The sequence below is a fragment of the Misgurnus anguillicaudatus genome, chromosome 9 (genome assembly GCF_027580225.2).
Source record: "Misgurnus anguillicaudatus chromosome 9, ASM2758022v2, whole genome shotgun sequence".
Taxonomy (NCBI): Eukaryota; Metazoa; Chordata; class Actinopteri; order Cypriniformes; family Cobitidae; genus Misgurnus; species Misgurnus anguillicaudatus.
The window spans coordinates 1480407-1507135 of record NC_073345.2 but is presented as its reverse complement, the minus strand read 5'-3'; the positions used below and the strand labels follow the sequence as shown (position 1 = coordinate 1507135).

Genomic DNA, 26729 nt, shown 5'->3' with positions numbered 1-26729 from the left:
TAGCCTCCAATAACATGAATTACTAATGTATTAATTTCTCCAATGATTTATGTATTTAATCAAAGCCTTACAACATAAGCATGATTCAATTCAGGTATTGTGACTACGATGAGAATCGTGGCAGTAATGACACTAAACAACAAAACTCAACATTTCTGATTAAATAGCAAATAACAGATTTATAAACATTTGGAATGCCACGAGCCCTCATTTAGTGCATAATACAATCATATCAATATAAAGAACCAATATTTTATTTTCCCCAAAACCTCTACACCCCAATCCACACTGAAAGCCCTAATGCTGTTTGTACTCAAAAAGTCAAGCAATCATGACTTGAATTATGCATAACTTAACCATCTTTGTTCATTTAACTTATAAAAACAATTAACATAAAATGATCAGTTCAAAATGCTGTGAGGAATACCCATAAGCTCTTGCGCCAGAAAATTTGGAATTTTAAAATAAAAAACTCATAGGACATATAAAAAGTTGTTAATAAAAATTTCTTATGGTCGGTTTTCCAGACAGGGCTTATCCTACTGTAGTCCCAGACTAATATGCATGCTTGTGCTGCCTAAATTAAAAACCTTGTACTGACACATCTTAACATATATCAGAGCCATTGTTTTTTTACCTAAAGATGCACACAGTATTGTTTTTGAACGTTTGTAAAATCTACTTAAACGTCTGCCTTGTCCTGGATTAATCTAAACTCTGAACCCCTTAGAGTTTTACACTCTTTGTCTCATTATTGATGATTTTTGATGATTGTAAATTATATTTTTCGTAAAGTCACCGTTCAGGTGATCAATGTTTCCTTTGGTATGCATGGACCATATTCAACGTATTTCCCTCCACTATAATAGATACACGTGAACAGTGCAGTTTGTTGTATGCTTCTGTGAAGAATTAAGTTAATAGATTGATTGAAATAGTGTTCATAAAGACTGAAATTAAAAAGTCATTTAACTTTTTGTAACAAGGTGTAATGTAAGGTATTCAGGACTGACTCTGAGTGAACTGTGTACTGTACAAACAAAGTTTGGTAAACTTAACAATTTAAGTTTAAGTGTGTGTGTGTGTGCGTGCGTGCGTGCGTGCGTGCGTGCGTGTGTCCCATTATTTAATTAAATTAAAGGGACACTCCACATTTTTTAAATATGCTCAGTGCGTAGTGATATTACGCACTGCCCGAAAATAGTCCCTTTCAATAACGGGACTATTTTTAGGCGCTGCGTATTATCACTACGCCTCCTGCAGCCATGTTACAGCAGCAAAGTCCTTGATTATTACGCCAGAATGAGAGTATAGTTCCTAGCCATATCTGCCTAGAAAATCACAACTTTAAATTTTCCGTCAGTCTTAGTACACGATGTTACTACAGAAGAGTCAAGTTTTAAATAGGAAAAATATCAAAACTCTTTGGTTATTTTTGAGCGCGATGCCAATGATCTAATCAGATTCAATGTCTTATGCTAAGCTATGCTAAAAGTGGTACCGCCAGACCCGAAGATCGGCTGAATGGATTCCAAACGCTAAAAATCTAATGTTTAACTCTAGGGAGCTGGAAAATGAGCATATTTTTTTAAAAAAAAGGTGAGTGTGCCTTTAAGGGAGCAAGTTTACTCAATCATATGAGTTTAGTGAACTTATGAGGGCTTTCAGTGCAAAACAAACTCATTTTTCATCTCTAAAATCTACATTTAGTTCATATATAGTAACTTTAATTGACATCAAGTTTTGCCATTTCCTGCACATAGATCCCTATGCTCTCACTGTCAAACAATACAAAATATACAATTTTGATTGAGGATGACATTGTCGTCACAAAGTAGCTGGAGATAGCCTTCAGTATGAGCTGGGCGGCAGTCTGTTTAGGAAAACCATTTCTGTAAAAGATAAATTTTTCAAAACTTTTTCTTTAATGAGCACAGCAATATTTAAGGTCTGTGTACTTATAAATATAAAAAATAGCCAGTACAGGACAAAATAAACCTTACAACCTAATCTAAAATAAGTGATTAACAGAAATCTTCTCAGTGTTTGACAAAAAGTAGATTTTTCTTGTTAGTGATACCTGCCGCTGCCGATAGATGGGAAGGCCACAGATTTAAGTTTCTTCTCATCAGCTAAAGCAAGACAGTTCTTCACAGTTTTATCTAGCATCTCTTCACATTTATCTGATCCCCATCCTGGACTGTTACAGTGGATGACAAACTTCGCAGGAAGTCCATATCCTGAGGTCAGGGCAGCTGAGAAAACAGACATTTAACATACAAAGAGTTCAACACCAAAATTACCGATTTAGACAGATTTTTTTAATTTTCATTAAAATACTATAGAGAAATAATCACTATAGAAAATGTACTGTAAATTTGTCAATTAGAAATATGTAACTGAATAAAAATAATAACTATTAACTGCCACTGGAATTGTATCTGAGGGCATTTAATGAAAACTGTACAATATGTTTATTGTTGTAATAAGATTTGTCTCGTAAAATATGAGATTTTTTCATTTGATTATATATATAATAAACTTGACACCACTTGCAGTAAAAGATTTGACCTTCTCATTATCTTGGCCAGTCTTGCTTGTTATAAACATAATTGTGTTTCTCATAGTGTTGCATTGCTATGATGTGATTGAAGAGTTTACCTCCTGCCACCTCCAGTGGGCCGTTTTTCTTGCGTAGTTCAACTACTGCATCTCCAAACTCCTTTCCCCCTTTCTTTTCCAAAGAATTGCCTAAAGCAAAAACACGACTGATGAGCCACTGGTCTCCGAGTAATCAAGCATTTAAAGCTGGCATTACATTAGCTCATTTTGACTTTATTTTTCTTTAATATGTGAGTGTTGTTGGTGAATGTGAGTCAGTGCTCATGGCTGGGTCTCCTGACAGGTTCTGTATTGGCACATTTTTCAATGTGTGGTATGACATGGCTCAGTAGCACACAGCTCGGCTCGCTTTACTTTGGCTCGGTTTGCTTTTCCAATACAGTTTAGTAGGGCATCAGACTGGGGTAGGAGTTATCCTTATATTTGTGCCGCCTCTACTGCCGCAAAAGCAATGTAAACAAACGCTCAACACGGGAGCAATGCATCTTTTCAATGGAACGATGTTCTTGATTCTCAACATGCAGATGTTTTTTACCTCTAAAAGGAAGTTTGGAAACTTTACAAAAAAGCACAGATTTAGACATCACTTGGTTTGCTCAAGGGCGCACGAGGGTAAGCTATTCATACATTAAGCATTGACATTCTCAGTGATCTGCAGAGTTTTCACGTCACATTTTAGCATAGGTTGGACTCACATGGAACGTCAACCGAGGTAGTACTAAAAAAAAGTGTCAGATCTAGATACTCTACACAGTGGAAACCCCCCCTCCCCCAAAAGTGAGCTGTACTGAACCGTCCCGGGCCTTATTATCCAATTGAAAAGTGTCATATGTGTCAAAGTTGGTTAAAATGAAAACTTAAGTGCACTCATATAGGGCTGTGCGCATTATAACAACAACTATAACATTAACTACAGTATAACAATAATTATATTAGCATCCACATCACCAGACAATAACAATACATTTATGCTAATTTGCATTTAGCATATTTCTTGTAATAAAAATTTTGCAAATGTTTATATGTGACTGAATGTGTAAATATGCTGTTCTTGTTGCATTTACACAGCGGGTAACCAGCAGATGTTCTCAACACGCTGCTTTTCGCGTAACTCTAAACAGTGAATCTAATAGTTTGTGTAACCTAACGTTAATATTCTAACTTTTGGCGTAGTCAGTGTGGGTAGGGAAAAAGCATTACGTTGTCAATTTCACAGCAACTTCATCAGCGCTGGATACCTGAGGTCATTTTATGTTATAGACTTCAGCAATGAGCTTCTCCTGTGGCATTTCAAGTGTGCGTGCACTTGAAGTTCAAATAGATTTGATTGGCTTTCAATGCAATGGTTTATTGTTCATCAGGTGGGGGGAAAAAAAAATCGCCCAGAAAGTGATCCCAAACGATATCGTTCATTGTATCTTTATCGTTATAGTTGTGGTGTGAACTCCGTTATTCTCTCTAACTCTTTCGCCGCCATTGACGAGTTATCTCGTCAATCAAGAGAAAACGCTTCCCCGCCAATGACGAGTATTTCCGTCTTTCCGCAATACCGCTATTATTCCGCAACTTTTTAAACCTGGAAGTATTGCCCTATGGCAAGCGGCTGTATGTCCTTGTCTGTTTTAAAGATCGCTCTGAATGGGAACTCTATGAAAAGTCGGTCACAAAAATGGAATTATCTCTGCTTTTTGCTCAAAATGTGGTGTTTTCAAAAGCTGATTACAAAAGAACTACTGAAGGTAGGATGACACGTTTTTTTTTTTTTTTTTTGAAAGCAGAGGGTCTGTTCTTTCATTTGATATATTGTATGTTTATATATTTAAACAGGAACATTTTCTGGAAGGCATTAAACTTTTGTGAAAATCATGAAAAACGCTGGCGCTGGCTGGCAACTTTTTTTAAAAACGCTGGCGGCGAAAGAGCTAATATAAAACGACTTTTAAAACTGTATTTTTTATAGTTATCGTTATAATGTGAACTCAAACTCAAAACATTTTCTGAACTATAAAAATATTGTGCAGTCGGTTGAGAGGACTCTTGTATGTATCCAGTAATAATCTTCTCACAGTGAGAAACTGACAAGCCATCATCCTGCTCACATCCAGTCAAATCCGGTTTTCTCAGCAAATGCAAAACCACATATCATACACTGACAACACATTGTGTGTTATACACATACATGACAAATAAAACAAGAATGAAAGCTAAAAACAAACACATGATCACAGATTGACAATCACACACATTAACATCAAGTCGGCCAGTGTGATGCCAGCATCAAATACAGAAGGATATCCTTATAACACAGAGCGTGCAGGATTACTGTCATGCATTAAAAGTGTTCACTAACCCAAAAACTCCAATTCTGTCATTTTGTTTTCACTTTCATAGGGGCGGTTTTCCAGACAGGGTTTGGATTAATACAGGATTAGGCATTAGCTATATTAGGACATTTAAGTAGTTTTTACAAACATACCTTACACAAAACAATTGCAGTGATATATTTTGAGATATGTCAGTGCAAGATGCTTATGATGGCAGCTCAAACATGCATTTTAGTCTGGGACTAGGATAAGCTCTGTCCAGGAAAACACCCCATAGTGTTTTAAATTTGTATGACTTTCTTCCATGGAACTAATATGAAATATTTGCAGAATATTTTTATATAACTGATGACAGAATGATTTCATTTTGGATTGAACCATTTATCTAAAAAGAGAAATTAAATATGCTTTCTTTTTTGCCACACACATGATCTTTTCAATCTGGATTGTGTTTCAGTAGGTACTGGAATCAGTGAAGACTGATGTACTGTAGGTTTGGAAAAACATATTTGTGATGCAATCTGGGAAATTTGACCAATTTTAGGTTTTGATACCATAGCTGGGTTCAAGCCAATCTGTTTCTTTCATAGCAAGTTATGGCTATCTGAAGGCGGCTGATCACTGTGATTAACATGAACGCAATTTTGAGAAAAACTGGTTTTAAAGGGGCCAATGAAAATAAAAGCACAACAAAGTATTTCACTTCATTTATTTGACAACACGTCATTTGAACATTACTATATTATCTGACCCGCATCTATTCACTTATAGTGAAGTTTTAATAGGTGAACTGTCTTTGTAGTGTTAAGAGAGAAAAGGCCGGTCCGGGTGGAACATTAAAAAAAAGCAGTCTTTACAGCTTGCCATTATAAATCACTTTTTTTCTGCACTTAACAAGTGAATTTTCCCTAGATATGTTCAGAGATGATAGACAAGATGTTATAGAATAATAATTGAATGAAAAAAAATACATTCAACCATTTTTTTCTTCTAAAAAATGTTCCGATGGGTTTTCCCAGAAAGCATAACTTTTATTAAAAAAAAAATAATAATTGCCACATTAGTCCTTATGGAAAAGCAAAGCAGTAACCAATATTTTGCAAACCACATAATTGTCTGCAACCGTGTTTGTTTTCAAAATAGATAAAAAATTATATATTTTTTTTAACATTTCAATAGTCTGGAATTGCAATATATTGTCAGACATGGTTGCTTGCAGATATTATTTTGGCAGAGTATCAATTACTATTTAGCTACTTTACCTACTTCACCACCCAAGTAGAAGGTGGAGTTGGTTGGGTGAACAATGGCTTCACTTTCGATGGTGGCAATATCAGCTTGCACAACTTGCAACTACAACAACAGGCAAATGAACATTGTGAAAAACAAACACTGTGAAGAATGCAATGAAACCATGATGAGGAGAAAAAAGCTGCCTAAGTCAATAAAGAGGGGAAAAAATCGTATATTACCCCCAGAGATAAGGGTGGGCAGCACATGCAAATGTGAAGGCAAACAGTCAGTTTCCTAAAGCATTATTAGCCATTGGTTAAAAACCAATACAAAATATAAATAATCGCTATTATAAACTTTACCAAAAGATATGGGGTGCAGCTGTAGTGTCCCAGATGAGAACTGGCCCTCCTGGCTAAGCCTGGTTTCTCACAGGGTTTTTCTCTATAAGAGAAGTTTTGGTTCCTTGCCGCTATCACTCTTTTGGCTTGCTTACTTGGAGACCGCTGGCATTAGCTTAGCTTTTTGTAAATTTTGTTAGATGTAAAATAAATCTTTGATGTCCCCAGAGTACATATGTTTTAGCTCATATGTTTTAACCCTTTTGACATCCAAAATTGCTTGTGAGGGTAAATGGTGAGAGGCTCAAGCTCCAGAGCCAACCCCCTGTGCTAAAATGTAAAGAGTTTACCTTCTGGCCAAGAAACAGAGTTTTGGAGGAGAGCACAGTAAAGCCATCAGTCACTGTGGTGCTGTCTGCACTTGCTGCTTTAGCCGCCTCACCTCGTTTCTGTCACACGAAAACAAAGCAGCAAAGCATTTCAAATCCTCATAAAACTCGTAACATACAAGTACTCTGTACTTTACATTTTAACTTAATAAAAAAACCAATTCAATCTGATGCAACATTTGTTTGCACTTGTAAAGGATATCTTGTAAGGACAACAAAACTGCAATCGTTTCCGGGTTTCGGACACCATAGCTGTGACCTAATTCGAAGGCTGCAACCTTCTAAGGATAGTATTTTAAGACTGATTGTGTCACAGCAGCGCAACTTGAGACTAGTAAGGATGCTTAGAATGAATATAACGGCTGGATATGTAAGGAATAATTGACGACGGGCCATTGAATTGTAAGAAAATAATGCACACCAAGGTGGTAATGCGGCACGACGCGAAGCGGAGTGCCGTTACACCGCAGGTGTGCATTGTTTTCAAATAGTTCGGGGGACCGGAGTCAATTATTCTGCTTATACCACGGTTACCACAAACATTGCTCTGGTGCCTATTTTTAAGACATTTGAAAAGATAGGTGTGCGGTTTACAGAAAAATAATCAACACCCATAGAACATTTCTCAGCCAATCAGAATGCAGCATTCAACAGACCCGTGGTATAATCTAAAATAAACAATTAAAACCTTTATTAAATAAAAGTGTGTATTTTAGTAGAAAAGATTTTTCTTGTCACTGTTTTAGTATTATAGGTTAATCATTGGTATTAATATTATTCTGTTTATGTTGCGTATATTTTTAAGGTTGATTAATTTGATATACTGTTGAATAGTTTAATAATTAAAAGTGTTAATGAGCTGTTTGCCCTAAATAAAACAAAAAATACAGATTACACTTTTACGTAATGGCTTTAAGTTAAGCCAAATAATTTATTTTTTCTAAAAACATATTTTCAGAAAAATCTTGCAATTATTGTGTAAAAAGTGTAAAATGTTGGAACTGAAATCTTGTTGCTTTTACAATGTTTTCACCAGTACCAGTTTCGAGCGCTTTGATAAATCGAGCTTCGAAAAGCTTTGTTTCTCCCATCACTACCTCAATGGTAAATGGAAATGGTAAATGGACTGCATTTATATAGCGCTGTTAATAGACCTATGGCCATCCAAAGCGCTTTACAATTTTGCCTCACATTCACCCATTCATACACCGACGGGGGTGTCAGCCATGCAAGGCGCCAGCCAGCTCGTCGGGAGCAGCTGGGGTTAGGTGTCTTGCTCAAGGACACTTTGACACTTGGTCCGGTGGAGCCGGGAATTGAACCACCATCCTTCCGGTTTGTAGACAACCTACATGAACCACTGAGACACTGCCGCCCCTATGTGACCATCAAAACAGTCCAATAGAATAGGTGGGATGACGTATAGACCAGGAAGCACAAAAGCACACCTAGACTGAACATATTTGTCATAAGGGTGACAAAGCTGGAAGCAAGTGAAAGTGTGCACCCGAGATCAACCATTCACCTACTTGGGGTCTGCTTGGTTGCTGGAAGTTCAATCTTGGATGATCCAAAGCACACTAACCGAGCAGTCCTATGCACATAATTATCCAGTGCTTGCACTGGACAAACCAAGTTAAGCTTCTTCTGGTTCAGTATCCTAAACGGAGAAGGACAGAAAGCCTGGAGAATAATGGGCCTCGACACATAATGGGCTTTGGTACCTTAGGCCAGTGGTTCTCAAACTTTTTCCGCATGCGGCCCCCCTTGTGTATGGTGCATTCCTTCGCGGCCCCCCCCAAAGAATATTTATGACAAAAACTGTTCTAAAGTTTACATTTTAATTAAACAAAACATTAAGTTATACAAAGTAGTGTTGTTGGTTAGTAACCTTATTTTTTTTAGGTTTAATTACACAGAATTCATGATAAATGAATGTATTTTATAAAATGTCATAAAACTGGGGCCCCCTGGCACCATCTCGCGGCCCCCCTGGGGGCCCCGGACCCCAGTTTGAGAACCACTGCCTTAGGCACATAACCTGGCCTAGGGTACAAAAAAGCTTTGACTATCCCCAGAGCAAACACCCATGCACGTAGGGAATACCACTCGGGCTTGTAGATCCTAGGTCTCAGCCTCAGATGTCACGCCCATGGAATGTTGACTAACATCTGATGTGTATTGCACACTTAACTGGAAACCCTTTAGGAATGTTGAAGTCATCTTCTGATTAGTTGAAATAAGCCGGATTTCCTGGAGACGCAAGTGTTGCGATTATTTTCAGTCCCCTAGGAAACGAGGAACAGAAGCGTGTTTACGTGGGTAATAATGAGCAAAAATCATGGCATAGACTCTCTAAAAGACGTCCAGGAGTTTTGCTTGAGGCAATTAGTGGAGTCAAAACGAATTGCTTGTAGGTGTTAAAAAGTGAAGAGATATTCTTTAAACAGATATTTACCGGAAGCGTTTCATTTGTGTGGCTGTTGATTAAGTGCACACTGTTGTTCTATGGTGAGTAATGTTGTTTATTTAGATGCCATTTGGTTGTGGCTGGTTATATCAATGACTGACTAGTTACCTGCCGGTCTGTTGTTGTGGGGTCATTTCTATGCTTCGAAACATAACGCTAGACGAAACAAACTGTGATTGGTTGTTTGACATGTCGGTCAAACAACCTTGCGAGTGGGCATAGGCCAAAAAAGCTGCCATGAATTCCAGACCATCAGTACTGAAGTAGGTCTAGGAGATCCCAAACTCCCTTAAGGAAGGTCATAGTTAGAAGGAATACGTTCTTAACAGCCAACAGCTTATCCGCCACAGCATCGAGAGGTTCAAATAAAGGCGGATGTAAATGGGAGAACCACAGTGGGCAGTGCGTCATTTTCTGAGACACAAACAGACCCACTTTTGTAATTCGGCATGGCTTGGTAGGCAGTCTAAGAGCCACAAGGATTGATGCCATGGATGGGGCAGATAGCTGGTGACCATCAGTTCAACCTCCAGCGTTGCCCCATATCTGTGTTCTCTCAAGGCCATTAGGTTTGACTGGGGTGTGAACACACTCGCTGAGTAGGGACGCCTCCACGACCTAGATATCTCATGGTGGAAGTGAGAAAAGAAAGGGAGATTGCTTTGGGAGAATATTTTGATGTAAAAAACATTTGTCGAAACGGCTGCGAGGGTGAGCTCTGGGCAGAGAACAGGACCGTTTAATTACTTGTAAGACATGATAGCTGTAGAAACAAACGCACACACACAGTGTGGCAGCTGAAGCACAAAAACCTAAATATGTTCACTTTGGGTATGTTTATACCTGTATGCTTCTTGGTCCATACATCATCCAATCTATTGTCTTCCATTAGACACGGTCAACGTAGAGGCGTTCCCCATCGGTACAGCGACACAACGTGAGCACAAAATGCATTGACAATTGTCAGACTCTCACTCCCAAGACTGAACTGAATAGTAAAATACCTAAAGATTTTTATCTATTTTTTGGAGAGCCACTTTGCTCTCCAAATATTGGCATTACCAATTAACAAAATAATATTATGGTTAATCCTCATTTGCAGTCTTTGGATTACTTAATCATTTATCTGGAAAGTTTTGGCACTGAAAGATGACACTTGGTTTTCTGTTATTTATTTATTTTATTTTATTTTGTGGTAAACACATTGCTGAGATGTACCATAATACAACACATACAATGTAGCAAGACTTACAAGTTAGGAAATCAACACTACCTTAACTCGTGATGATGTTTTGGTTCCAAGTCTCTTGACAACTGCTTTTTTGGTGGCCCTAGACCTTTTTGTTAGTGCCGGGGTGACAATAGCTTCAATCTTTCCTTTTGACCCCGTCTTTTTGGAGAGCAGTTCTTTGTGAATATTGGGCAATACTCCACCAGCAGCAATAGTAACACCCCTCAGCAACTGTAAAGATAAAGTTTTTTTATTATTTCACATGACTTAAAGAAAACTACAATGATAAAAAATGTATTCAACACACCAAAGTGGCCAGTGGGAGTCTTAAAGGTGTAGGAGGATTTTCTCAATTTTAGAAAAGAACCGCCTTCTCCACTTTTTAAAAAAAATGCAATTGCGCAACACTTCTGATGATCCACCCGGAAAAAGAAAATCCTCTGCAATACCTTTAAGCCCGATGCACACTGTGAGATTTTAGCAATGTTTTAGCTGTCTGAGACAAATTATGAAATCCTCAAAGATTCCGGAAATCCTAGACTAATTTGATTGCTAGTTTGACATGTTGACAGACAGCCGGTTAATGACAGTTGCGATCAAAATTATCCTTCGACAAAATTCTGGCAGTCAGAAATTTTGAGACACAATCCTGCTGTGTCACATCTCCCTACGACAACTGGCAGATCAAGAACCAATAGAAGCATAGAACCCAATGACGCAATTAGTGCGACAACAACAAACCAACTCAGCCAAAAAAAAAAAAAACAAAGCAGACAAAATGTCGAAAAGAGCCAGGTGGACTGTACAGCAGGAGGAGAAAGTGTGGAAGTGTTATGGAGAGATAAAGAGTTCTTGTACAATGTGTCATCGCCACTGTACAATGATAGGATAAAAAACGAAGCAGCCTGGAGAGAAATCGCGCAGGAAATACAAATGCCATGTACTCGTCTCCTTCTGTTTTTTTTTTTCTTTTTATGCTCAAGACATGCTCAAGACATGATTAAAATGAACGTGTGTTCGCTCAGCCGTTGCCAATCGATGACGTAAAACTACGGACACATTTTGTTTGTTTGCGTTTGTCAGATTTTTAAAAGTCTTTATACTCGTGCAGTTTGACATTGATGGAAACCGAGATTATACAGTGTGACATGGACTTAACTACAATCCATGTTAATATCAAGCCCTGCTTTGCAAAATTGCAAAAAACTGTACTGTACAGTATATTACATTTCTTGTACAAAAAGAAAATATAAAGAATATGTTTTGGTGCAGGTTAGAGAAGAATAAAGATGTGAAAAGATATGTAAAAAGGAAAGATAAGAGAAGCATGTTTAGAAGTTTGATTCCACTCAATTGTAGAAAATAACAAACTTACTGCATTAGAAACTCACAATAAAAAAACACATGTGCAGTAAGTGCAATAATGTATTGCACTGAGCACTGTCCTAGGAAATGTCCCCAAGTTTTCATTTTTAGAAATCTGGTAACCTTTTTTAAGGCTTACATGGTTAAGTTCCTCATCATTGGCGATTGCTAGTAAAACGTGTCTGGGTGTAACACGGCCCTTCTTGTTGTCTCGGGCTGCATTTCCTGCCAGCTCCAGAATTTCAGCTGAAAGAATTTTGCATAAAGTTTGATTAGAAAACACAGTGAAAATAACAAATGGCTTTTGTTATCCTAAACACTTTGTATAGAAATAATATGTTTTTTTTTAAACATTCTAGCCATGCAATATTTACCCAAAACATACATTTTAAAGGCTACGTAGTGTAAATAAACTGTGGGTTTTAACTAAATTTACAAAAATAACCTGGTTTAATAATGCATACCCTTGATTCTTAATATTGTGCAATGTTGCCTGGATGATCCTGAGTCATTAACTGCCCACTGGTCTTTAGGTGTATGTTTGGGTAGTCAGGGTGTGGCTTAAGCTAGGGCTACCGTAAAAGATTTTTAAAATTTTAAAAATTGTCAATTTAACAGTTTTGCTCCTATAGTGTGTATAAAGTGCCGCTATGTGGTCATGACAGCACACCATAGTCAGATTCCCTTCACAAACAATGCGAGTTTCAACTGAGAACACAGGAAATCTCACCCTGTCTCTCGCGACAAACGTGACAAATAAACAAACATGGCGGACGACAGGAATGAAGAAATGGCATTAATACATACAATGGATTGCCGTTTACATTTCAGATGTCCATCTTACTTTGGACTGTGCCTGCTGCGTCATGACTGTGTTCGTTATGGTTAACGTTTCGTTCTACGTGACACTCTACACTACAGTACGCATACGCGTTTGTCCTCGGGGTTCCCCAAACACAACAAGATTTCTGATACTGCTTCTGAGAAGATTCAATCCCCCCTAACACACCACACACCACAGGAAAATCTGATGAGATAATCAGTAACCACAAAGACGATTGGGACTTTACTTAGGATTGTTATAAAGTGAAAAATCGGCCCAAATTCAGCTTGATTATGTTTTAGTGTGTGGCGTACCTTTAGATGCTACCTTGGAGATTTCTAGAATTTTATTTTTCATTATTTTTATGTAGATTTTCAAATCCCTTTTCCTACCATTTATCCAACTTTTTTATCAACGAATCCTGCTGTACCAGTGTACCAACCTATTGTACTTTCCTTAAGCTAATATTTATTCAGCGTGTGTAAAGCCCCGACTTTCTCATCTTCTTTGCTATTGCTGAGCTCTGCTCAAAAACATCCTGTGCGGGTACAACTGGCAAATAAAATTTTAACTAATCAATCAACACAACTAAACTGTTTAGGGTTACAAATGTCACAAATCATCCACAGTTCAGTAACTGTATTTTATTAGGACTGTAGTAGTGAGACTTGCTCCGCCACATATCGGCACAATATCAAATGATCTATCAGCAACTGATGAACCACCTTCACAGTGATTTTGCCATAAAGAATAGTTGCAAACAATGCTGTATTTTGCAAAGCATGTCTGCATTTTCCCAATTCAAGCACTTAAAAGCCTGGAAACACCTCTGCAGGTTATGAATTAAACATCAAGTCAGCAAATTTCATTCCCTTTCCATTTCTAAATATAAGGCTTTTACAGCAACCCTTAAAACCCAGGGGATGCTTTAAAACAGCTCCATTGGGAACACTGCACGTTTGCCAAAAGTGGTCCTTGACATAGTCAAGGTTGCACATAGATGGGTGGTATGTGTGATCGTATGTAGTGGTCTGGGCTGCCAGGGCTGTCCAGCACTGGACAGACCTTATCGCCTATGCAAGAGGGTCTACAAAACGTCTACAAAAGGTAAGAATAAAGATGTCTTACCAGTCAGGTATTCTAAAACTGCAGCCATATATACTGGAGCACCGACACCAATCCGATATTTGGGAAGTCCTTTTTTTAAGTAACGCTGCATCCTGCCAACAGGGAAAATAACTCCAGCCTTAGTAGACCGGGATGTCTTGGTAATCTTTTTCTTTCCAACACGGCTAGACATGTTGACATGTATGTTGCAACTCCTGCCTTGAGGAATTAAAAACAATTTGTGATTTGTTTATTTTACAATATGAATGCAGAGACTGAAGCTGTTACTATAGTTTTAAAAGTAAAAAGCGCTATAGAAATAAAAAATGATAAGTAACGTTAAGCAACTTCAAATCAACAACAGTAAAATAAAAGTGGGTCAAAAGAATACTTGTTTTAAGAATAATGATGTGTGAACAACAGTATATATATTTTTTTTTGTTTGTTTCGTTATTTATTTAAAAGGTTATCAATTATATTTGTAAGCGATTACTGTAAAGCTGATAGTAGTTTAAGTCAGATTGACAGGTTTGATGTGTAGATACCACTTTCTAATACAGCGTGTTTTGTTTATGTTATTAAATTAGGAATAACACTTTGATTAAATAACATCTGTCTTATTCAACGAGACATAAATGTAGACAAAAAAATAATTTGTGAGTGTTATTTATTTCTATTGTCAGTCACGTCATAAAAGCAGCGCGACGACAGCAGGAACTTCCTAATAAGCCGAAAGTAAATTCACGGCCCATACACACAGACACTCTTCACTAATATCAGCTGACACTGAAAAATAATTACTCAAAAAGTGTCGAAAAGCAAACCCACTGATCTCGGCTGGAATCTTACCGCAAAGAGCACGGCGATATGGTTGAGTTGAGTCCACTACTGCTTGTCAAGCTCAAACGAAACGACGTTCCTGCCTCCCACAATCCACAGCGCGATACTGCAGAGCTCGACATCTGTCGCTAGAGGCCGCTGTAGAGTAAACATTCGCCTTCTGCACACTCCCAATCAGCAAGAGGGCGCAACACCATTATAAATAGACAAGCAATAGTGTGTAGAGTGTTACTAAACTATGGCTTCATGCACATCTAAAAGCTTGTACTGTAATTGAGATGTTTTTCCCCTTTTCTGCCATTCTGTGTGTAGGTAAAGTAAGCTCTCAATGTGGCTTTTTCGCTTAAGGCAACTCTTTCTGTATTTCTGTAAGAGAATCAGGAGCCAAACAAGGCAATTATGTTCAAAATAAATAAATAAAATACTCTGCTGGTAGGCTACTTAGCTGGTAGTCATGCAAGGACCAAACTCCATCCAAAAGAAGACAAAGGGACAACTAGACAGTGTATTCCAACTTTAATTAGTATTTAACTTTAATTAAAATTACATTAATTACAACCTATTAATTAATTACATTCCCAATATTGTATTTTATTACTCACTAATTACACTGTTTAAAAAGTAATTGCATTACTCTTTATTTATTACTTTTAAAAATCTGTAGCAGTTATAACCACATGGACAATATATAAAACTCCATACATTTATTTGAATAATCTTATTTGTGATTCGCACTTTGCCAAAGCTGATATCGCCGAAATAAAATACAAAATTATGAGATTGATGTAATTGGACAAACTTTTTAAAAAAAATTTACACAGCATATTAAAGAGCACGATCATTATTATTCGATTCACGGTTTTAAATTTCCTTTGGCGTGTAAGTGTGTATTAGTACATGTTAACGACATGCAAAAGGTACAAATCCTAAAGTAAACGATGACGCGAATTATCGTTTCCAGCGTAAATCTCTTTTCTAGGACTACAACAAACACACGAATTGTAGAAAACAGTTTAATTCCTGGGCCTGTTGACGTGGACAAGACCGACATTATCACAACTCCGCCTGCTTCTGACTCACAGCCTGTAAGTTAACTCCTGTTAGCATTGCATTGTGAGCGAATCTTTCAAACATGGTAATAAGCGTCACATTTCTGGCTGACGTCAGAGGTATTCAGGCCAATCACAACATACTGGTAAACTGGTCAAACAGGGACACGGCGCTTTTCAGATCAATGTGTTTTGTACAAAATCAAATAATTTGAGGAAGGCAGGGAAATCTGGAGCAACAAAAATGTACGGTATGTTTTTTAACCATAAACCACGCAAACACATTGTATTATACTAAATACACAAAAAACATTGTTTTTTAGCAATGAAATAGGTGCACTTTAACAAGCTGAATATTATTAGGTTCTGTTTCATGCATCAATGAAAACGTGATTAATCAAACTGTAAATAAATTTAAAGAAAGCTACCAAACAACACTGAAACAGTCAATGAATCACTTCTATATACTAATCATTCTGACTTTACAGTACAATGAATCTCTTATTTGCATCTGCACGCTGTTGTTAATGATAAACTCATTGAAGGCATGGCACGCTTTAACCAAATTCTTTAATTTGCACCAAAAACTCATTTAAACACAGATGATTGGCCTTTACATTCATCCGCTCAACAGGCAGGACTATGATTGATTGCTAATTCTCAACACTGCAAAATTAATGTGCACAAAGTAATGCAACATGAACAGATCTAAACGAAATCTAATGCAGTCAATGACGTTTGTCTTTATTTTAACCTTTCATTTTGATCATGATAGTCATAATACATATTTGGTTTAATTGTGAAGGGTCATCTTTTCTCTCCTTGTCTTGAATGTAGGGGGCATTTTTATTAATCTTGGTTGCATTTTTGTTTGCTGGGTTTTTGGCCCATATGTGAACAAACAATCTCAGACCCTGTGAAAACAAACCAGGGACCTTATAGGGATGTGATCTGAGTATGGTTCACTTTAGGTTACCGGTGCGGTTCACTTAAAAGCGTGCAGTGTGAAGACTTTTTTCCTGTCTGTCTCTCCCTCCCAGTAAATTCAGTATGTGTAAGAGCTGTGTGTCCAAATGAGGCGCAATATATATTTGAACTTAAACCACTGTGTAAAGCTGTAAAGCATTATTTGACACAATGACGGCATACAGCATCAACAAGATTAACATTTTTGAAACCCGTGCTACTGGCATCAAGTTATGTAGTTTAAACCTTACACGTAATACAAACAAATTTCAGAAGAAAGATGAGAAAGAACTGCAACAGTAAAAGGGCGTGTCTAGAAAGTGAAGACAAATAAAGCTCACACATCGAAAAAATACTGTAATGAACCTTCTATTTAAAACATTACAGAGGTTCACTAAGAGTAATGGAGAACAAGAAAGTATACACTGCACACACCAGAACTTTTGCCAAATATATATCACTTTATTAACAATCCAGAAGAGATAAATAGAAAACGATGGTTTAAATATATGTATTAAGTTAAACATCACATTTGTATGTCTTTCCTGGGATAAATGACACCTTATAAAACACTTCACCACACAACACTGCAATCTAGTGGTTACTCAAGACCTCGCACTGCAAACTCCACCGCAATAGTAAAATCGTGGCGCACACAATTAACTTTCACAGTGATATATCTGGCATTCCTTCCAAAATCGCACATACATTAATGCTATTAACTTTACATATAACTTTTAAAATAACACATAACACACTCATACATGCATTCATACAAACAAGTGAAGCAAATATTTAAAAGACACTTCCCTGTCTCCAGGCAACAAGACCCTGCCCCGGGGTCTCAGGGAAGCACGCAGTCCAGCCGGTCATTAACCAGACAGATTAACTCTTCCAGTAAGGATTGGATTTAGTCCAAGAGGCTCTGTTATTCTGGAACAGTTAATTGTCCGTTCTCAAGTTCACAGAATAAATAGTCACGCTTCAGGTGGGAGTTAGCTGATCCATACGGATTTAATAACCCCATAAAAGGGCACAGTACCGATTGTCTCTTGCTCTGCGCGTTATCGAATAATGTCCATGTGCGTCTGAGCTCTCATGCACATGAATAAGTGGCCAGCGCTCTTAAATACCCCCCATTATATCTAACTACACACAAAAGCACCCTCGCTAACTATCTTCGTTGCCGGACAGACCCTATTGGCCTCGAGCAACCCAAAGCGTCCCCACTTTTTCTGAGCGCAAAAACGGCCATTCACATTTAGTCCTCTCCCACGCGCTTACCTTGAATCAGGTCTCTTAAATCTCCTCTCCTCCAGGTGACACCAATCATCCTCATTTAGTCTGCGGGAGGAGACGGAGACTGTCAACAAACTCGCAGGTCTAGATCAAGGGTGTCCAATCCTGCTCCTGGCGATCGACTGTCCTGCAAAGTTCACCTCCAACCCAAATCAAATACACCTGAAGCAGCTAATCAAGAACTTTAAGATTACTTGAAAATTGAAGGCAGGTGTGTTTGATTAGAGTTGGACCTGAACTCTGCAGGATAGTCGATCGCCAGGAGCAGGATTGGACACCCCTGGTCTAGATCAATGTCAGCAACACACTTCCCAGCCGACACACAGAAAGCCTTATAGTTCATTACAATACTATAGTACTGTATTACTGTAGTATTAACTATAGTAAACTGTAGTAATTTGTTTATTCGTTACATTTATATAGCGCTTTCCTGCAGCACTCAAAAAACTTTACATATGAAAAGGGGATTCTTCTCAACCACCACCAATGTGCAGCATCCACCTGGATGATGCGAGGCAGCCATATTGCTCCAGAACGCCTGCCACACATCAGCTTATTAGTAAAAAGGAGACAGAGGCCGTTTCTCAATGGATACTTCAAGGATACTTCCTTGGCAGGACTAGTCCTTACAAGTCACTTCCTTCAGAGGCTAGGCGAGGCTCCTCTTAAGCATTCGGAGAACACGTTAAATGGAACAGGTTAGCAAGTGCACGTCATTGTGTCAATAAAAGGTGTGCTTTTGGGGCTGCGCGCATAGGATTGAGGGTGATTTCAGAGCGGGAAGGACACATATGCATCCTTTCCTGTATATGGGATATTTCTTGAACGAAGGACTCAGTCCTTGGTTGAAATTCCGAGGATCCTCGACATTGAAACAGTCCTTCGACAGATGTCGATGACGTAGCATCCTCGAAATTCTGGCTTCTGAGGATCCTTCCTTGGCATTGAGAAATGGCTAGTGAGATATAGCTGGATATAAGCCATTTCTCAATGCCAAGGAAGGAAACAACGCGAGTAACGTTAAAAAAACAGCTGGTAAATTAAAAAGCTGAAAAGTTTTAAGTGGTTGTATTATTAATCACAGTGGAGTGAAAAAGTGTTGCCCCCTTCCTGATTTTTCATTTTCTTCAAACATAACCTAACTGTGGTTTATCACACCTGAGTTCTGTCTCTAGCCACAACCAGGCCTGATTACTGCCACACCTGTTCGCAATCAAGAAATCACTTAAATAGGACCTGCCTGACAAAGTGAAGCAGACACATCATGTTGAGATCTAAAGAAATTCAGGAACAATTGAGAAAGAAAGTAATTGAGATCTATCAGCCTGGAAAATGTTATTAAGCCATTTTTAAAGCTTTGGGACTCCAGCGAGCCACAGTGAGAGCAATTATCTACAAATCCAAAAAGAACTGCAGGCCTCACTTGCCTTAGTTAAGGTCAATGTTCATGACTCCATCATAAGAAAACCGCTGTTGAGCAAAAAGAACATAAAGGCTTGTCGATGCCTTGATGATACCCAAGACTTTAGGGGAAATACTCTGTGGACTGATGAGAAAAAAGTTTAACTTTTGTCACGGTTTGTTACCATTATCTGTCTTTCTGTGTGTATGTTTAACATTGGTTGTTTTCACCTGAACATTCTACTGATCACTAATGATGAACACCTGTTAGTCATTTAGTCTGTGTATCAGGACTCACCGGCCACTTTGTTAGGTACACCTGTCCAACTACTCCTTAACGCAAATTGCTAATCCGCCAATCACATGGCAGCAACTCAATGCATTTAGGTGTGTATACATGGTCAAGACGATCTGCTGCAGTTCAAATCGAGCGTCAGAATGGGGAAGAAAGGTGATTTAAGTGACTTTGAACGTGGCATGGTTGTTGGTGCCAGACAGGCTGAGTATTTCAGAAACTGCTGATCTACTTGGATTTTCAAACAGGTTGGCACGTATGGTCGGGTTGCAATTTTGGCGCTTTCATGTGTCTTGTGAATAGTATGCCATAAAGACCCGTTTGCCACTGAACCTGCATTAACGACGATAGTGGGGCCACCAGCCTTAGTCAAACGGGTTGACACGTATGGTCAGGTAGCGATGTTGGCGTTTTCTCGTGGTCTTGTAAACAGTATGCAATATAGACCCGTTTGCCACTGAACCTGCATTAACGACGACAGTGGGGCTTCAGGCCTTAGTCAAACGGGTCGACAGGTTTCATTTTTCTTAAAGATCGGAAGGTGACCCTTAGTTACCATATATACCTTCGCATTGGGCACCCAATTTGCAAAATCCTCAACTGTGGATAACGTAATTATGCCGCAATAGTTAGTCTGTCTGAAACTAAGCTGATTAAACCACATCACTGTGTGACACTTGCATTACATGTGAACGGCCCCTACGCTAATACGATTTTGTTTTTCTCACCCTGTCTCGTCCTCGACACCGAGTACAATGAGACAAACAGACCCAGTTCCGGTAAATGTGAAAGTGACCGTCCTTCAACGTGATGCCCAGCTGATGCCTGACCAACGATCACCGGCAGAACCCACTTAATCTCCGCTTAATCTCCGCTTAATCTCCTTATCCGTTTATATGTGAGGCAGCCTTCTTGGGCTTAACCTCCCCGGTGAGGCAGCCTTCTTGGGCTTAACTTCGCTTCCTCTTCTAGACGTTACATTAGTAATACGCTCGCTTATAATGTTGAGTCATAGCCGCAGCAAATTTAACTGCTTATGCTATCGTGTATTATGTTGTGCTATCTGTCGCTTTTCTGTGCTTTTCACTGTTTCTATTAATGTAAAGCTGCTTTGAAACAAGTAACTATTGTGAAAAGCGCTATATAAATAAAATTTAATTGAATTGAATTTTCACGCACAACCACCTCTAGGGTTTACAGAGAATGGTCCGAAAAAGAGAAAATATCCAGTGAGCAGCAGTTTTGTGGGCACAAATGCCTTCCTGATTCCAGAGTTCGGAGCAGAATGGCCAGACTGGTTCGAGCTGATAGAAAGGCAGCAGTAACTCAAATAACCACTCGTTACAATTGAGGTATGCAGAGGAGCATCTCTGAATGCACAACATGTCGAATCTTGAGCTGGATGGGCTACAGCAGTAGATGACAACACCATTCCTGACAGCTAAGAACAGGAAACTGAGGCTACAATTCACACAGGCTCACCAAAATTTTACAATAGAAGATTGGAAAAACATTGCCTGTTCTGATGAGTGTCGATTTCTGCTGCGACATTCGGATGGTAGGGTCAGAATTTGGAGTCACAACATGAAAGCATGGATCTACCCTGTCATGTATCAATGGTTCAGGCTGGTGGTGGTGTTCTGGTGTGGGGGATATTTTATTGGCACACTTTGGGCCCATTAGTACCAATTGATCATCGTGTCAACACCACAACCTTCCTGAGTATTGTTGCTGACCATGTCCATTCCTTTATGACCATAGTTTAGCCATCTTCTGATGGCTACTTCCAGCAGGATAAATCATCTCAGACTAGCTTCTTGAACATGCCAATGAGGAATTGTACTCAAATGGCCTCCACAGTCACAATATCTCAATCCACTAGAGTATTTTTGGGATGTGGTGGAACGGGAGATTTGCATCATGGATGTGCAGCCGACAAATCTGCAGCAACTGCGCGTGAGGCTTTCATGTCAATATCGACCTAAATCTCTGAGGAATGTTTGCAGTACCTTGTTGAATGTATGTCATGAAGGATAAAGGCAGTTCTGAAGACAAAATGGGGTCCAACCCGGTACTAGTAATTTGTACCTAATAAAGTTGCCGGTGAGTGTATGAGCCTGTCTTTTGTATGTTCATTTGCCGGATCATTGTCACTATTTCTTGTCATTGTATATTCATCGTGTTCATATTAGTGTTCCAGTTTATGCATGCCTGCCTGTTTGTTGGGTTCTCGTGTTTTGTTTCTTATGTTATTTGTTATAATAAATGTTATGTTTGTTAACTTGCCCCTGCATCCTCTTACTTGTTTCCCGAGTTGTGACAGAATGATCCAGCCATTGATGGATGCAGTAAGTTACGCGATGCTGGGGAGTAGTGAGCACCAGGCTTTGCAAGTTGTAGTTCCCATATGATCTGACCGAGCACGAACGCTCTGAATATCTTGCCTGGCACAGGATGGCCACTGCTATGTCTGATGTCTGATTGGTCGCCTCCATGCTCAGTCCAGTTCCCGTGATGATCAAATCTTCTGAGTCGGTTCCCGAGGGCGACGAGTTACCCGAGTCGGTTCCCGAGGGCGACGAGTCACCCGAGTCGGTTCCCGAGGGCGACGAGTCACCCGAGTCGGTTCCCGAGGGCGACGAGTCACCCGAGTCGGTTCCCGAGGGCGACGAGTCACCCGAGTCGGTTCCCGAGGGCGACGAGATGGCCGATTGCAAACACTCTGCCCTGGCCTCCCGCTTTATCAGCCCCGCCCTGGCTTCTAAGCCCTCTGTCCCTCCTCCAGATCCACTTACCTAGACTTTTGTTTGGTAGCCACTCCTTAGGAGGGATGTTATGTCACGTTTGTTACCGTTATCTGTCTTTCTGTGTGTATGTTTAACATTGGTTGTTTTTACCTGGACATTCTACTGGTCACTAATCATCAACACCTGTTAGTCATTTAGTCTGTGCATATATATGCCTTTCTTTTGTATGTTCATCTGCTGGATCATTGTTGCTTTTTCTTTAATTGTATATTCATTGTGTCCGTATTAGTGTTCCAGTTTATGCCTGCCTGCCTGCCTGCTTTTTTGATTCTCGTGTTTTGTTTCTCGTGTTATTTATTATAATACATGTTATGTTTGTTAACTTGCATCCGCATCCTTTTACTTGTTTCCCGAGTTGTGACACTTTTTGGAAGGTGTGAGTCCCATTATGTCTGGTGTAAAAGTAACACAGCATTTCAGAAAAAGAACATTATACCAACAGTAAAATGTGGTGGTAGTGTGATGGGGCTGTTTTGCTGCTCCAGGACCTGGAAGATTTAGCAGAAGTCATGGTTCCATTTATCACTGCGTCTAAATCCTGAGGGATAATGTCCGGCCATCTGTTGCTATGACCTCAAGCTGAAGTGAACTTGGGTTCTACAGCAAGACAATGAACCAGCAACTCCACCTCTGAATAGCTAAAGAAAAACAAAATGAAGACTTTGGAGTGGCCTAGTCAAAGTCCTGACCTCAATCCTTATGTGATGCTGTGGCATGAACTTACAAAGGCGGTTCATGCTCAAAAACCCTCCAGTGTGGTTGAATTACAACAATTCTGCAAAAATTTGTGTGTCAAAATTCCTCCACAATGCTGTAACAGACTTGATTGCTTGAAAAGCATAAAGTGTCACAAACACAAACAAAGATCCAAATGCACATATGACTTTTATTTTTTCACAATAAGGAGAGAGAGAGGAGAATGCTGAAAGAGATCCACTGCTTTATAACGAGATGTGTTCCGCTGCTTGGTGACAGGGTGAAAGTTCTGCCAGGCAAAACCCACTGCTTAGAGTCTAGAAGAGATGTCCGCTGTACGTAGACAGGGTGAAGTTTCCGCTGCACAAAGACAGTGTGATGTTTCCGCTGTACAATGACAGGGTGATGAGTCCACTGTACGAAGACAGGGTGCAATGAAGACAGCAAAGCAGTCTGTAGAGTATCAGTAACACACTGCGGATAGTCAGCATACAACGCTGGACAGCGACAGTACTGAAGAGGTGGAGAGAATGTCTGAAGCAGCGAGTGCCCGACGTGGTGAAATAATCCTGAGGGCAGAGAAATCACACAGAGCACACCAGGCAGCACAGAATAGAGCGCACAGATGAAAAAATAAACTCCGAAACTAGAACTAGATAAAGAAACAAAAACTGGACAAGACAGGGACGGCGAAGCACTAAACATAAAGAACTCGCAGGGAAACTGAGGGAGGAAGAGAACTAAATAGCAAACCGTGGGAGGGAAAATTGACAACAGGTGTGAAGCGCAGGTGAAAGGAATGAAGCGGGAGGAGGAGCACCCGAGTGACAGACGCGCACGAGAAAGCTGTCAAAACACAGACACATGACAAATCCCAAAGCAAAGCGGTCGATCAGACCGAGATCGTGACAATAGAGAATGACTCGATTCCAAGAGCAGAACTCGTGGAGACCAGCCCGAAGAAAAGAAGCAAAAGCTAAAAGGGACAGTGCTTATGACAACATTGTACTGATCAATCAGAAGACCACCTTTAACCCCCACTGTACTGGATAAATAACTCTGCCAATAGTCAGTGAGCACAGGAATGCGGATGGTACAGGATGGAAATGGGGGTTGTGACAGTAATAAATTCCTACATTTTTAATCTTAAACGTGTTTGAGCTGCTTTAATTTAAAAAAAAACTGACTTAAACATATACAATTACAATTGTTTTGTCTCAAGATGCACACCAGTATAGTTTTTTGTAAGGTTTGTTAGTAAAAACTACTTAAAGGGACTGTAAGTAGGATTTTAAGTGTTTTATTTAAAATCAATGTCTTTATTGTCCTTGTTGGTGTCAAATGACCTCTGCCAGTGATCTGACTTTTTTTTGTAAGCTTAGAATTTCTTATTTCTGTACTTACGTTGAACGGGTATGTCCAAGGAGGCTTCCATATCGTTCCGCCGTGCTAAACTATAATAGCAGAGAGGGACAAAAAGCACTTGCCTACCAACACGTTTCCACAACGCATTTTCATTCAGAACAGGACAAAGGAGATCAGTGATTACATAACGGCTACCGTAGTTGCAACACGCATTTGGAAAGGGGAGGCGCTAGAGAGCACGGTTCGTTTGAATGCAAAATACAATTCCACCACTAGATGGGGGTAAATCCTACTTATTGCCCCTTTAAATGTACTAAAATAACTAAGACCTAGTCCTGGATGAATCTAAACCCTGTCCAGGAAACAGCCCCATAGGATTCCAGTGTGCAGGCATAATCAATACAAACATTCATTTTGTGCAATTGTTGGTTAAATTAATAAACAAGCAACTGCAACAGGATAGTTGATTAATTTGTGTTTAAATTGATGAGTTCTTGCCATGAATATAGCCATAAATGCTGGAATGCTGTTAAACAAATGCAGTTGCTGGAACAACATGCAATTATTGGTGTTTTTTTCTTCGTTTTTTTATCTTTGCCTTTTTTAGATAATTTATTATTATTGGAATAGTAATCTGTTGTACGTTACTGTGTTGTGGATGTCCCAAGGGAGACAATAAATACTACCTTGACCTTGAGGACAGATAGAAAAAAGATAAATATGGGCAACCAAAGGACTGTGAACAGTTTTTCACACTTTTTCAGTTTTATGTTTATATTACAAATAATATCATCATAATAAAAATATTCGCTGTGTTTGTGGGGTCACGGTTTCGGGGGCTAAGCCTCCTATCCAATCTGACCATAGCAACTGACACAATGGCTGCGTCCGAAAACTCAAGGCAGTGACTCGTTGCCTCGCTGCCTCATGAGGAAATGACTTCGGAGGCATGAAGGCAGCTCAGAGAAAGACTTTCGGACACACTTCAAATCACATTTGAAGTGCTCGACCAATCACATTCTTATTGTATGCCCACGCATAGGTATCTCAGGAGACAGGAAGTAAACCTAACATTGAATTCGGACATGCCTTGATGCCTTCCTGCCTTGGAAAGCTGCCTCAGAGTTTTCGGACGCAGCCCATGTCTCCTGTCTCTCAAGAAACCAAGGTTACAATATTAAACTACACTGAACCAAATTATAAACGCAACACTTTTGTTTTTGCCCCTATTTTTCATGAGCTGAACTCAAAGATCTAAGACTTCTATATATACAAAATGCCTATTTCTCTTAAATATTGTTCACAAATCTGTCTAAATCTGTGTTAATGAGAATTTCCCCTTTGCCTAGCCCTAGATCATCCATCCACCTCACAGGAATGGCCTATCATGATGCTGATTAGAGCATGATTGTTGCACAGGTGTGCCTTAGGCTGCCCACAATAAAATGCCATTCTAAAATATGTAGTTTTACTGTATAATGATGTATAAAGTCTTGGATTTTTTTAGGTCAGCTCATGAAAAATGGGGACAAAAACAAGCATGTTGCGTTTATAATTTGTTCAGTGTACAGTTGCCTATATACTGTAAAGAAAGACAAAATGTGCACTGTAGATAATTTGCACTTAATACATATTTTGTTAAAAATGTATTGACAGTTTCACAGCTTATTTAGCCATTACTAGATTCCTACTTGAGCCATGACATTAAAGATGCTTCCAGACAATATAATATAAGATTATTACCTTCTAAAAAACCTATCAAAAGATGAATAAAAATAGGGACGGGTCAAAACAGTACTTAATACGAATTAAAGCAACATATTATGTTCACATCCAAATTTTGTTCTGCATCTACCTGATAGGTCAATTTATTAATAAGAAGTGATGGTTATTAAGTCATTTTCATCAATCATTTACAGGTCATTCTGTTTGTCACTATGCATTAGTAGTAGTATAGTACCAACATGTGTGTTTAGTTTTCATGTATTTATTTATTTATTTGTTTTGTTTAGTCCATTTCACGCAAGAATAGCACTAGCACATTTCATTCAAATTTATTTAAAGAATCGTTAGTAGTATATTGATAAATATTTGTGTTTATTGCAG

The 26729-nt window shown here is 39.0% G+C and overlaps 1 protein-coding gene across 3 annotated transcripts; it reads right to left on the bottom strand.

Moving 5' to 3' along the window:
• Positions 1-30: 30 nt before the first annotated feature.
• On the bottom strand, positions 31-14894 carry macroh2a1 (macroH2A.1 histone). 3 transcript variants are annotated; one of them, XM_055179666.2, is made up of 9 exons: positions 14755-14894; positions 13927-14120; positions 12115-12221; positions 10653-10841; positions 6871-6969; positions 6209-6299; positions 2662-2751; positions 2081-2255; positions 31-1892 (listed from the first exon to the last, which is right to left on the bottom strand). In XM_055179666.2, exons 1-9 carry the CDS (start codon positions 14865-14867, stop codon positions 1727-1729), a joined length of 1224 nt encoding a protein of 407 aa, XP_055035641.2. In that variant the 5' UTR covers positions 14868-14894; the 3' UTR covers positions 31-1726. The 3 variants fall into 3 exon arrangements, with proteins under 3 accessions (XP_055035641.2, XP_055035642.2, XP_055035643.2); XM_055179667.2 differs by having other exon boundaries at positions 13927-14124; positions 14755-14882; XM_055179668.2 differs by lacking the exon at positions 14755-14894 and adding an exon at positions 14734-14752 and having other exon boundaries at positions 13927-14124.
• Between the last annotated feature and the right edge of the window lie 11835 nt (positions 14895-26729).

Excerpts from the sequence above, each read along its gene's own strand:
- macroh2a1 (XM_055179666.2), bottom strand. The coding sequence starts at position 14,867 with ATGTCGAGCTCTGCAGTATCGCGCTGTGGATTGTGGGAGGCAGGAACG. Across the intron at positions 14,121-14,754 it reads ATATCGCCGTGCTCTTTGCG|GAGTTGCAACATACATGTCA; the intron begins GTAAGATTCCAG and ends TCCTCAAGGCAG. Across the intron at positions 1,893-2,080 it reads CCATCTATCGGCAGCGGCAG|AAATGGTTTTCCTAAACAGA; the intron begins GTATCACTAACA and ends TATCTTTTACAG.